At 42.4% G+C, this 14,583-nt stretch overlaps 1 protein-coding gene across 1 annotated transcript in view; it reads right to left on the bottom strand.

Moving 5' to 3' along the window:
- plxnd1 (plexin D1) overlaps window positions 1-14,583 on the bottom strand; it is a 63,208-nt gene that overhangs the window by 30,106 nt on the left and 18,519 nt on the right. Inside the window, exons 8-13 of the mRNA XM_069140186.1 lie at window positions 10,053-10,152; window positions 8,512-8,610; window positions 6,817-6,906; window positions 6,430-6,538; window positions 5,189-5,346; window positions 1,525-1,670 (exon numbers count right to left, since the gene is read on the bottom strand). Coding sequence (XP_068996287.1) covers window positions 1,525-1,670; window positions 5,189-5,346; window positions 6,430-6,538; window positions 6,817-6,906; window positions 8,512-8,610; window positions 10,053-10,152 — 702 coding nt within the window. The remainder of the gene's footprint in view (window positions 1-1,524; window positions 1,671-5,188; window positions 5,347-6,429; window positions 6,539-6,816; window positions 6,907-8,511; window positions 8,611-10,052; window positions 10,153-14,583) is intronic.

The raw sequence follows: 14,583 nt of genomic DNA, 5'->3' as shown, positions 1-14,583 counted from the left end.
ACAGTATGATGGTCCCTGAGCTACAGAGGGATGGCGGTGGAATCATTTAAAATGAGAAGTGCGCTGCATAATAATATTTGTGAAAATAAGCCTCATGAATACACAAAAACTAAAGCACACTCTAATTTGAAAACTGTTGGACCTGCACTGTTAGAGGCAGATGTTATTTATGATCTGTGATCACAGATTTGTGAGAGGAAGTTTTCTTTAAATAAAGAGAGTTAAGAGCTGAAAAGTATCAAAGTCACATGAGCTGCCTTTAGTGGTTTATGTGACTTTGTTAACAGATTACATTCCACTTTCTGGTTGTTTTTTAATTGAGGGTGATTTGATCTGGGATTAAGAGTTTAAACTTTCCTATTTTGTCTAATTTATCTGTTTGCTTGGACTATAAATAACACCTCTGACATTTATATATGCTGCTGCTGATCCGGGGACTTCACAGATTTAGCATTGCACTCCTATAATATTAAACTTACACCAACAGTTTAAAAAAAATGACCAGTGTTTATGTGGCAGAGCCAGTGATGGTCATTCTTTCTTTTCTAAAAAACACATCCATAAATTACAGACAATGCACGTCAACCGCTGACAGCTCGGTAATTTCACACAGAGTTTCGTGTGTGTTACATTAGTAGTGGCTAACGTAGCCTCGAGCTGCTCGCCTCGAGCAGAGTATAGTCTACAGAGGCCTGGTATGCTCACTGCTTTCTAACTCCACACCTCCAGATTACCTCCATTTTCAAACTAAGTCTTCAACCAGTTTATCAGTTCATCAGATTTCCCACATCTCCCTCTGGAGCCGCAGAAGGCTTTTATGTTTCACATCACATATCCACCATTTCTCCAAAAAATACCTTGTAAACATATGATGAGTAAAACTGGTTTACCCTTTGAATGCACTGAAACACCTGCATTGGAGGTATTTCAAATTTTGTGGAAGCTGCTAAAGTGTTTTAAGCCATGACTCCCATTAGCTTTTTTTTCACCCTTTTCTCAGCTGGTAAGGCATTTCCGTGTGGGAGAGCTATCTCTTTCTATCCATTAAAAGTTGCCAGCTCTCATTGTACTGTCTGATCGGAGGGTGTGTTAGCACACGCGGTGTTCATGTCTGAGATGTACATATCAGGATTTCTTTCAGTAACTGTAACAAATCTTTCTATCACTTGTTCTGTGTGAGTGTATTTCTTTCCTGCCTGCTATCCACCTGAACCACTCACCTGCCTGAAACCATGTCAGGTTACCATGACAACAGGTAATTGTTAACTATCATCTCAAAGGTACTAGCTGCAACATTGCTGCATATTTTAACAGGGGTTTGAATAAAAATAATCTTGATGATCACTTAAGAATATGATCTTATTTCTACCATGTTTTCATGTTCACAATGCAGACAATGAAAAGGGTGATTAAATAAATGGAAGGGACGGAATCAAATAAAAGAAAAATGTACCCACGCACTGCTATATATGAGCAAACAGTCGGGCAACTGCAAATTTGTGAGTTACACGCTGTAATACTTACTCTGTAGAGACAATGTAGAGCTCAGGCAGCAGACTGCATGGCACATCTCCGATAAAGACCTTCACCGCTTCCGCCCTCCGGCCCAGGTTCCTACCCTGTACTGTCAGCAGGGTGCTTCCCTCCACTGGACCCCTCAGGGGGGAGATCTGACAAAGACAGAGTGAAGTAATGAATGGAGGGAAAGAAAAAAGTCTGCAAAAATGCCATAATTGTGCACAATACATCAGAGCTCATAAGTACATGACCTCCCTTAAAACACTCCACTAATGACGGATGATAATGAGCAAGACAGAGTTAAAAGAACAGAGGTGCTATCTCTAATGGTGACATGGACTCTTGCACACGCTGAATAAGGGCCCGCGTGAGTGTTCGTCTGCTGAAGACTGAGATCTAATTGAATAGACACACGGTTTAGGTAAATACACACACACAAAGCAGACTCTTAACTGTGCCAGTCTGAGACTCTTCAGCTTCTAATCCTCAACAGCACATGCAAATAAAGAGCAGGCTGAGAGCCCCCTTCACATCCCACAAGAGACAGACAGAGTGAGAGAGTGAGGGGCTGGAGAGGCGAGGTGGAGAGCACAGCAGAAAGGTGGATGAGTGGGGAGGCAATTTAGAGAACTGAGTGTCGAGAGGGAAGTGAATGCTGATGGTGGTAGGGAGAGAGCGCAAAGCTTCAACAGGGGAATTAATGCACAGTGCTATTCCCTTTCATCTGTTTTCCCGTGTCTGCTCTGTCAAATTCCTTAGTCCTATTTTTGCTGTTGTTCAGAGGCATGCTCTCACGCATCGTTTCAGCCCTCGCCTTTGGTCTCTTAACTTTCCATTCAGGAAGCTGTGGAAAGAAAGGAGAGGACCGTCACCTCTCCAATCACTGTGAAAACACAACTACAGAGATAGCATCTCCACCGCCCAGACAGAAGCAATCTACCATCATCTTGCCACTGTAGCAGAGCTGGCCCAGCAGCGTGCATGCTTTTCTAAATGACCCCCTGGCTAAGCCGAGGTCACTGTGACCCCTGTGTGTTATTAGTCTGGCTCCGGCTCTATCAGAAACTGAGCTGAAGAATGAAAACAGCACTTCTGTTTGGTCTAGGTGAAAGGACAAGGTTTGGCTCTACATTCAGATAATTTGAAACCCACAAGAGTGTCAGCACATATAAATAAACCATATATTTCCCAGCTAAAAGGGGAGGTGGTTAAGAGAAGAAATAATGTGTTACTTTTAATATTGTGTGAAAGCAAACGGTTGGGAACTAAGCCATTTCTTACTATATTTCTGTGGGATCTACACCACAGGAAATGATGCAGATGTTTTTGTGGTTATATTAAGCTAAATGTGACCACTCTGTGCCTACTTATACAACATATATATCTTCGTTTAACAAAAACACACACACACCCACATTCTTTCATACACATGTAATGTGCAAACAGTGCTTAAATCCATGTGGGAGCATGTGTGCACATAGAGAGTGGCATGTCGAACCAACGCAGCACCGAGCAGTAAGCAGTTATTTATTTCCACTATGCGTCTTAAAGCACCTAGTGTGTCTCTGTGGTGCCATCGAGCACTGACATCAACATCAGCTTGCATGCTGTTCATTTACACCTCTTCCAAATTTGTGAGTCTTGATTTAGAGCACAAACCCTGGCAGGCCTCCAGGGAGATCACAGGGTGTGAATGTGTCCCTGCAAACGAACCTCCAGGAGGAACGCTGGAGCTATTAAACACATTTGAGTGCAAAATTATTTCATGTTTAAACATGCTCCAAATGTAGTGTTCATGCAGATATATAACCTGCACCAGATAAACTGCCAGACTGATACCCATATGTTTTATTTTGATTTTTTTCATTCTGAATAGATTGTTCGGAGGTCGGAGCTTTCATCTTCCAGTTCCTCTGCATCAGGCTTCACGCTAATCAAGGAGGACGTGAGGACGAAAACAGGAAAAAGCTTCTCACTGTACTGTACCCTTCTCCACCCTCTGTCTAACTAGCTCTCCATCCTCTCTCCCAAACCATATACGTATCACCCAGATCCCTCTGTTCTTTTTCTTTTCTTGTTGTGGATTAACTATGTTTGGCAGTTCCTGTTTTTGGTTGCCCAAGTACCTCTAATCAATGTTTTTATTTTTTTTAAACAGTGGACTAACCCACACATAACATGAGATAAAGGCCCCGAGGAGATAACAAATGTCTCCATTGTCTTACGTCAATGCACTGAATGGAGAGTATTTTTCACAATTAGGAGATAAGTGACAAAGTTTAGGGAATAATGAAATCCTCCTACATATTATTGATATTTTGGTGCTAGCACCTAGTGATAGAGATTGTGTGTGACAAAACAGAGTGAAGAAAAACATGTTTCATTATCTCAGCAGCGTGTTGTCAGTAGGACTATAAAACAAAGAGCTGCTGCAGTATGAGTGTGTGTGAATGTTTAGGGAGAGTGGATCTTTTTTTTTCCTGTAAGCTTGAGTACTTGGGCTTTAACCCCTGTGGATTCCCTGGGAAAACACGGCTGCCAAAGCATTGCATCACACACCCCACCGAACCACAGCCCCAGCATCCTCTCCCCACCCCGCTCTCCTGAGAGAGCCTGTCGGAGTGTGTGTGTGTGAGTGAGAGAGAGAGAGAGAGTATTGCAACAATAGTCTACCCACACATACGCCATCTCAGACCGGCTAACTTCAGTCATGTAAGAAGTCCACATAAGTTAGACTCTCGCAAAGCATCCTGTTAGTCACAGTATGCTGACAGCTACAAAGAATGAAGGATAATCATGAATGCTCCAATATGGCCTATTTGTGTGACAGATTGTGGGCTTACATGTGTGTATGTGAGAGAGTGTGTGTCCGTCTGCTTTGTTCTGCTTGCTTATTCTCCTGGGCCGACCAGGTTTTATCTACAGGAAGTTCAGGCCGACTGAGTCTTATGTGAGCCATGCTTCCCATGACCGCCGACCGTGGCTGCGCTGATATCACGTTTCGTAGAAGTAGAAAAGGTTCGGAGGATGACTCTAAACACATTCCCATTACAGTTGGACAAACACATGAATATGATCATGCAAATGAGCTCCATAAAGCGTTTAGAAAAAGGCTCTGCAAGTAATTACGACGACGTGACCTCACTGAGATCCTGTGTTAGATAAACACTCCTTAATTCCTTTTACCAGTGCGGTTTTGCTTTTATTGTGGTCACAATTCTAAAATCCCTCTTGGTTCTTGCTTGTTTTCTTTTAGTTTCATGGGTTTTTTTTTTTTTTTTACATAAAAGGTCCTACACATGTATTCTTCATATCCTTTTGCAGTGGTCTACACACATACTGTAGTTACACAGGGCAGAAGGTGATCCCATGGCCTCCTGAGTGACTGCAGATCGACTCAGCTCTGTGTGCTCAGGGCTGTGCCCAAGTGAGTGTTTGTGTTATTACTGTGTGAACTGCCCTAATAAGACTACATTCAAACAATCCCTAAGCAGCTAACACTGGACAGACTGGCATGGGGGTACCACACCATGTGAGTAACCCCATGATTCACCATTTTATGGTTTAAACACAGAGCCTGGAGGCTACAGGAAGAAGGTGGGGGCTGTGGGAGGATGAATGCAAGCGTTTGTAGTCTATACAATCCTGCATGTTTAACCTGTGATCTTACCTTGTGGATCTCCGGGGCAGGACACTGATCCCTGATTGGCTGACAGTCATCCCTCGTCCTACAGCTGTTTTCGCACCACCCACAGAGGTGTCCAACATCCTCCCGGCCCCAGCACTGGGAACAGTCCGAACTGCCCACTCCACAGTTGTACACCTCCACTAGAGGGTGATGGGAAGAAAGGAGAGCAACAGAGAGGGAAGTGATACTTTAGGTAAGAATAACTGGACTTTGTTTGACATGTCCGGTAAATTTAAGGTACACTCCCTAAGATATTTTCCTTTAGAGCTTATATGAGCCACATGGGCTGCATGCTCTAACTAAGCAGTATAAGCATTTGCGGGATGATATATTCACAGCTATAAAAATAAACCAGAAAAACAAGAGAGCTTGAGGAGCGGAGGAGAACAAAGCCAGGGAAAACAGATGATTATGTTCATGTTCCAATGTGCCTCCCAGTGAGAAGTCCCATTTGTATCACTGCATGTGCATCTGTGCGGGTGATTGTGTGCATATTACGGTGCGTACGAGTGTATGTGTGTGATAAAGTGTTACATTTTCCAAATTTGATGACTCTGTGTTATGAAGCGGCCGGCTTGTCCGTTAGCAGAGTGAAGTGTCTGGCAGCGGCCCAGGGCTGTTGTTCACATGGTCGACACATGGACTGTGAACAGCACATCTGGGACTGGGATGGCTTGTAGCTGCACTATACACAACATGCCAAATTCAACAACGCACGCAACTTTTCATCATCGCTCTGTTGTCATGGAGCTGAATTTCTATTTGCAACAATACATTTGGACATTGCTTGTAGAGGCGTTGATAACACCTTAAAAATTGCAGCTCCCCATATTCTATAATCATTATGTGTAATTAGACGGGAGCATAATAAAACATCATGGTAAATTACTGGTTGCTGGCAAATTATGTGTTATGGTACACAAACTGCTATTATTACAAGTGAAATACAGTCTAACACTCTTTGTCACTGTCAGCAATTCTTTATTTTTACACAGGTTTCATCAAATCCACCGATCTCAACAGAAAACATCTGTGCACAGGTGAAATGCATTCTGTGAGCAACAGTGGCAGCTATGTCAGATTGCTTTTCTTGTTTTGGCGGTGGCTTAATTACACTGCAAATATGGAAGAGCTGAGAAAACAACTGGAGAGGAGTAGAGGCCTGTATTTTCCATGTGTTTTTCTTTGTGCACGTCAACATAATAATGGGTTTTGTAGCTTACCTTTCATGGGCTGAGGGCTGTCAACGAATATATTCTCCCTCTTTCCACTGAAGTATCCTCTCCTCCTCAGGTTGAGGTGGTAAACCTGACTCCTCTGATTAGTGGACAGCTAAATGGACAGAGAGGTGGGTGGTGCAAGTCATGTCGGGCATCTCCTCAGTGTCGATATGTCTATTACTACTCCTCTAGATAATAATGTCAACCCATAAAATAGGGTTGAAAGAAATTACATGGAAAAACAACTTACAAATAAGGCTTAAACCTTACTATAATGATCCCACTGAAGTTTTAAATGCACAGTAAATGTGCTAGAGCTTAATTTATCTTTATTCTGATTTGGCAAACTGACTTCCTCGTTATTTCTGGAAAGTTATCGTCTATACTTACTGTCACTCCGCTGCACTTGACAGTCGAGTTGTTCAGCCATATGGCCTCATATCGCTGCTCTGTTCCAAAGTCACACTCCAGCTTCTCCCCCTGTTGTAGAGAACACTTACTTTAAAAAAAATGTATATAGTATTTTAACAGCAAAAAAAATCATAGAGAGATTATGCTGTTCTCAAACTGAGATAATCACTACCTCAGTACTTTAGATGTAAGAACTGGAGTAAACTTCTGCAATGAAAAGCTCTCTCACACATGTCTGGTAACAATTGTCAACTCTGAAAGGGTACTAGGAAACTGAAAAACCCCACAATAATTGTCCGTGCCAGAGAAAGATGCGATCCCTTTCAAAATTCATATTCAAAAACATCTGGACTCCCACACCTTGGCAAGTCATCTGGGAGTCAGAATAATGAATATGAATTCATTCTTCCCAAAGCGAGCACCCTGAGTTTTTCTGAGCCAAGATATGTGGAGTTGAGACCATAAGGAAGGTAAGATAGGTAAGAGCAGTAGAGGATAAGTGCATAAAGTGGAAGAAGTAATTTGTCTGTGAATCCAGACAGCCTAAATTGGTCTATTTTGATTGACCTTTCCAGGACTCTGTTATTTCACTGGGCTTTTTGACACCAGGGAAGCTTGATTTTTTTTTTGGCAGCCAGCAGGTTCTTTCCCTGAAAAACTCTAAGTACTTCATGTTCAGTCTGACCTAATATATAATGGACAGCGGACGTGTAAGCTTCTGTTTCGTACCAAATGTTTTAATGTTTAATCATTGTTCACAAAATTATTCTAGGTTATTCCCTCACTAAAAAAAAGTGTGGGAACCAAACCTAAATGCATCACAAATACCAGAGGGATGTAAGCAGTGGTGAGCTTTTCTTTGGAGAGAACCAACATGACTGACAGCACATTTCCTGCTCTGCTGACTCGTCGACAAGATGAAGACATTATTCAAACAGTTTGTATCAACTTTAATAATAAAGAGTAGTTGAAATGGCCAATCACATCCAGGTTGCCATGAGGAGGTGTGTGTGTGTGTGTGTGTGTGTGTGTGTGTGTGTGTGTGTGTGTGGTTGGATGTGACTCAATGTCTGTCACCATGGCAACACACCAGAAGATGGCTTGAGAGGCCAGCCAGGGTTAAGCGTGTGACTGACCACGCCTGGCAACCAGTCGGCACTGGAATTTTTAGCAGATCCCAGTACAGTCCTTATCAGCGATGCAGGATCAGCGCCTGACTCGCTCCGCATGGATTAAGAATGAGAAAAGGAGTTTGAAAAACTGATCTGGAATGACCAGCCGAATTTAAAATGAGCAGGAGCAAAATAAAGCTCCTGTCGTGTGTGCTGCCTCAGACCCGACTGCATATTGTACTCTGTGCTGACGAAGACACAACTCAGCTGGTCACAGTTAGATACCAGAGGTATGGGCCCAGATAGCTGAGCAGTGAGCAGCATAAGCATAAAGATACTTGCTCATTCCTCATTTTCATCTCTGTCTCACAACATGGAGATCACCCAAACTCAGGTTTTGCTCATTCATTGACCCAAATCACAGCACACAAGTATCCATCTGTGTTTAACTCAGCTTGAAGCAAACACACCATATGCTTCTGTTTTATTCCAATCATTTTCACAACATGCAAATTGGACAAAGTCCAAGACTAGCTCCGTAGCTGGAGGCTGTCTGCCATACCTCCTTGATGTTGCTCAGGGATATGGTGAAGTCTTGAGCCATTTCTGATGGTGATGGAGGGACCTCAGCGGTAACCAGGCTAGGACAGGAAGCTGCACTCTGTGTGGTGGCGGGGTGTTAGGGGCAGGAAGTGACATATAGGCGTTAAAGAAAACAATGGCTCCCCCGGACATATCCGCAACCCAAAATACCTGTCCTGTTTATCTGGAGGAGGAGGAAATGAGAGGGTGAAGTCTCGCCGCTCTGAGGGAAACAACAATAGCTTCAAAGAAAGAGACGATGAGGGATTAGAAAAACAGACCCGCCGGACACCGCGACAGGTTCAGCAGGACAGGAACAACTCACCTCATCATCTCCTTATGACCCACATTACAAAAAAATGTTTTCATGTTTAAAAATAATTAAATATCAAAAGGCCTCTTTGGATTTCACATGTTTGTTTGTCTGTATATTGGGATCTGGAACAGCATGCCTAACTAAGATTTATTGCATTCGCTTAAGAAAATTGTAATGATGCATGTATTACTTTGTTGAACAACACAGTTGTTGAACAGAAGTCCTCTTTTCGGAGGGGGGTGGAGAGAGGGAGGGGGTGGGGTCTTGTGATATAAAGCTGAACGTTAAACACTCGTGGCAATGAAATACTTAAAGACCGGAACAATTAAGACCAGTTGACCAGCAGCTGACCAGGGGACTGTGAGTCACATCCTCCCCATGTCTAACATGAACCAGTGGTGGACAGAGTCAGAGCCCCCCGAGCCCTGAGGGCCAAAGTCTGGGATCTGGCTCTATAATAAAACTCCAGAGGGCACAGAAACAACGAGATGGCAGATTTAGTGCTAATGTTGTCAGGGAAATGTCCAAAGGGCGGCTGTATCTGGGGAGCTTTAATTGGTTTAAATGAAGCTACGATAGATTTTAGATAAATTTCCCACTTTCACAGCCATTTCATGCTCTTGTGCCAAGCATTTTACACTATTTGATTGGTTTAGTTTTTAAAGTACTTTATGCCCTCATGAGGGTTTACATTTATATCTAAATCATCTATTTGTACAGTCACCTCCTCAAAGGAGATGGATATATAAACTCATAGCTCAAACTGTAGGTGTAAATTTATCTCTTCACTGGCATCAAGCAATCCGGGCATTTAGTAATAATTCCCTACACAAATATGGGCAGAGTAAATCTACTCTTCGCTACATCACGCAAAACTGCCAAATAGAGAAACTTTACAGCAGGTCAGAGGAGCTTTAAAATGCCACACTACACTGTTATGGGTCTGTAAAAATCAGAACCTCCTGAGATTTGATAGCTGGTTTCAACATTTCTACATACTCTAGTTGAGACACTCGTAACCTCACACTGAATTACCACACAGTTGCTCTTGCCTAACCCGTCTGGACTCAGATTCTTACAGAACACTTGGAGTTTTTGGACAGCACAGTCTGGATTATGTCTGAGGCTCTGAGAAAGAGGACATTAATATCATGAGCTCCTCCAGCTGTCTGTTGGGTTGATGGATTAAAAGGAGAATTACTCACCTCTAGCAGATTGGGCATTGACTCATCTTTACTGGAGGCACATAGGTGGTTCTCTGGATCCCAATAACACTTCCACCTGGTGCTCAGGCAGCTCACACATCTAACACAGATGGAGACACACATATGCAGAAAGAGCTGAGAAACGAGGATCAAATATTCCCAAGTTTTCTCCCCTGTGATCTCTCCCCATGCAATAAACACAGTCTTTTTCAAAAGTTAAGTGTTTGGTTCACTCTGACTCATTTGGAGTACCAACACAAACAGTGAGGCCAAACTGATTGCAGGCATCAAAGTTTAGCTTTAATAAAGGGAAGTAATGATTAGTCAGAGTCACAGACGCATTCATTCCACAGTTGCAACACAGCCGGCAGAAAGGTCAAACTGGGCCAAATCTGCTGAGATGAAACAAAGCGCTTCTCTATAAACACTCAGGCTGCTGAATGGTGATGCATGTGTGTGTGCATGCTGTCTTCTGTATTTACATCTTTGTGAGTGTTACTCATCTATGTGAAGATATTTTGGCTGGTAAGTCCCTCAGCAGCTTGCACACTTCCTACACTTCATGCTCACTAGTCCGAGACATGTCCAAATGTACAGGTTAACGATGCTCAGCCTTTGCAAACTGTTGGCAAATCTGTCAGCGGAAGATGTTTCTTTTTGTAAAATAAAATCTTGTTGCCCAAACCTTAAAGAGATGTTTCATATCGTATGCTTTGCTAAAGGATAAATTTGGAGCTGTACTATGTTTTGTAAATGTCAAGAAATGCCATGAAAAGGACAAAATTAACAATGAAAGTGATGCCGGTGTTCCCAAAGTCTGACATATTTATCTCAGCCATACATTCTAACTGTTGTTCAGAAAAAATTAAAACCATTTAGAGCCCCTGGGTCTGAAAAGTGAAACCAATGCAGCAGTGCCTTACAGTGCAATACCACTGAGGGCCAGTAGTAGCTGGCTCCAAAAAACCTCTTGCTCAATTAGACTCCCATTAAAACACCTCAACTTCTCCCAGGAGATCGGGTTTGCATTCCAATATCCATACTACCTTAATATGTAGTATTCTAGAAGAAGCCTACATAGTATGTGAAATGCAGTATGCCTAAAGTATCGGGATATCCTAGTGCATACGGTCGTATTTTTCAGTATACAGGCCAGCCTGCTTCTCTGACTGTTCTAACCCACAATATTCTGTGCAGGTTGTAGGTTTGAGATATTAAGACATCTCTGAAATTTTCCATCACCACCTCAATATTTATTTATATTCAAATGTACTGTACTGTTTTAATTGTGGTGAACTACCGTTTATTCATCCTTGTTGAGGACGCGGTACATTAATGTGTGTGTGTCCTGATAAACTACCTGAAGTGGAGCACCTCCACGGTACAACATGTGTGAGAGGAGCGTGTGTCACTTTGTTGCCTCCGGGAAGAGACAGATGTCTCATACTAGGAATGATAGTGCCTCCAGTGATAGCAGCACTCTGAGGGGGTCTCCAGATTTGGGTTTAGTGGAGTGGGTGAGTGTGAGAGGATGCAAAAAAAAAAACTGAAATGTGTGTGTGTGTGTGTGTGTGTGTGTGTTCGTTCTGATTAGAAGCATATGGACCCCTCAAGGCTCTTATCAGCTGCAGCGTTCTGTTTTCCCTGACTCCCTTTCTGTCCCACACCACATACATGTTCACGCACGCGCACACGCGCGCGCGCGCGCGCACACACACACACACACACACACACACACACACACACACACAACACACACACACACACACACACACACACACACACACACACACACACACACACACACACACACACACACACACACACACACATTGTTTGCATATACACACACTCTCTCCGCTTGACCTAACACTGACAGTAAATACCCTGTGAAACTGCCCACCCCTGGTCAGATTGACCGTACACACACACACACACACACACACACACACACACACACACACACACACACACACATACACACACTCTAAATACACGGTCGGGCTCACACTCTCAGGGCCTCTCAGTGGACACAACGGTTAAACACACATCCTCAATCACATCTCTGTCAAGGAGAAATACGTTTGGAAGAAAAGATCGGTTTCAGGGGGAGCGACAGAGAAGGACAGAGACAGACGAAAAAAGAGGGAAAATAAAGAAAAGAGACGTGCCAGAACTCGAGACACAGAGTGACATAAAAAGCAAATAAAACACAGACTGAGTGTGTGTGTGTGTGTGTGTGTGTGTGTGTGTGTGTGTGTGTGTGTGTGTGTGTGTGTGTGTGTGTGTGTGTGTGTGTGTGTTTGCGAGTGTGTCTGAGAGACATAAAGAGAGTGAGAGAAACAGAGTGCGAGGGCAGGTTAGGTGTTTGTCCTACTGGGCTGAGTGGTGAGACTGGAATGCTTTCGTCTGGTTGTCATTAACACTCTGCCCAGTGACCAGTTTGAGAGCGTCTGTCCAAACACACTCACACTCTCACACACAAACATTATCTGAAATCATGCGAACTGATTCAACACACAAATATCACAAGTAAGACACCAATTAAATATGCACCTTTACATCTGTGAAATAAAGGACTTTATTTTAATTGGATCAGGTATTTTCTTATTACGGCTCATTTTATTTATGTTTATTCTGATTTGTTAGTTGAGTAAGACTAGTCAAACAGATCTTCCAATAATCCAGCATCACACTCACAAAAAAATAAATGGTCAAAATTAAATCAGCAGGGGCCATGATTGTCTGAAGTTTACTCAATAGTATGGACCAATCTCCAGAAAATGCTGGAATCCTACATTTCCCATAATGCAACTTATGAGGCTCTTCTGTTTGACACTATCCGACAGGTAAAATCTCACACACCTGTAACTGTAAAAAGGCTGTAACAGAGGCTTTCTGTTAAAAAATATTTTTAAAAATGAAGCTTAATTCAAGATAGCCCTGAAGACATTACTATGACATCATCAGGGGTGACATCATTAGGGGTCTCATCATTTAAAAAGATATATTATGCAAGTGTTTTGTTTTCAGAGGTTGAGGTGTATTCTTTGTCACAAGATAACGTTCATGTGTAAAACTGAAAGAGTGCCCTGTAAAAAACTAGCTAAAAAGTGTTATACTTTAAATAATTGCCATAGTATTTTGGAGATTTACATGGTCAGTAATTCATTGAACTTGGTAGACATAAAACTCAAAGTTTTTAATTGATTAGGTGATGAGAGAAGATTAATTGGTGGCACCCTTGATAATTGATTAATCCTTTATTTATTTATTCATTCAAAAATGATTTATCACTATCTGGTTTCAGCAGCCTCTCAAAAGTGAAACGTTACAATTTTGCCCCCGTGGGACAGTAAATTCTTTACCTTTAAGTTTCTGACTGTTGGTTGGACATAAAAAGCAGAATGGAGACGGCACCCTAATTATTGAGGAAAATAATTGGCAGATTCAGATTTTAACCCTAAAATTCAATTTATTGTAAAGACCTTTAGCAGTCGATCCTTAACTCCACTGGTCATATCATCTCACCTTGTGTACTGTGTTTAACTATATAGCTTAATGAAAATGTCCATCTTTCAAAAATGATATTTTGCTCACAGAAAGCAGAACAGGGGGACAGATTTGCCATTATAATAAATTAACAGGAAGTTACTTTTGTAATACTTCCTGTGTGACACTGATGGTTTCTACAGACGTTCAGGCATCGGTATCTAATATCATATGAAAAACATGAATGATGGCTGCTTTCATAAAGCACAAAACACACTGTGCTATCTGGTTTCATTAAGGAGAAGTAGCTCATAAGACTCTCTTAATGGATTATTAAAAAAAAACACTATGTAGTGATTAAAATCAGATAGAAAATAGCAGTTCCGCACTTCGCTGCCTAATGCTCATCCTGTGAGAATGGCACTTTGCTCATTATCACCTTCGACAAACCACCATCTAATTTCACACTCCTGGACCTAGCCGAGCAGCGAGTCCATGCGCACATATTGGGTGTTGTCTTGCACACATGTACCTGCGACTGCTGTGTTCACACCTCGAAACTGCTTTCAAGAAGTGAACAAAAGGGACAAACCCAAACGCTTTCCAATATCTCTCTCTACCCCCCCTCACCCACACACACACACACACACACACACACACACTGATGGCCCTCTAAGCCTAAAATCTGCCCATCAGATATAGTGGATCCTCTGACATGGTCCAACATGCAGGAAGGAGGAAGCCAGCTGGATTGCCTCCAGATATGAGAAAACCCTCTTTGTGACCAGGCCATACAAGTCACAGTCCTTCACAAAAACAAACAGCTACATGATCAGCCAGACATACACATCTAATTTCCTTTGGCTTAACGTGTACATCATATTAATCCCACATTTGATCCTACACTGAGAAACCATGAGCAAGCCAAACACACAATAAGCCCTCCAAGAGGACATGTCGGCAGTATTTATACACTGAGGCCTAAATAGGAAACAGGGGGAAAAAAACACGAGAGGAAGAGGTTAGGGACAAACTGAGA

Source organism: Embiotoca jacksoni, unplaced genomic scaffold (genome assembly GCF_022577435.1).
Source record: "Embiotoca jacksoni isolate LCO1_2020_lvr unplaced genomic scaffold, fEmbJac1.0.p SCAF_9, whole genome shotgun sequence".
NCBI lineage: Eukaryota > Metazoa > Chordata > Actinopteri > Embiotocidae > Embiotoca > Embiotoca jacksoni.
This window is presented reverse-complemented; position numbering and strand designations above follow the sequence as displayed.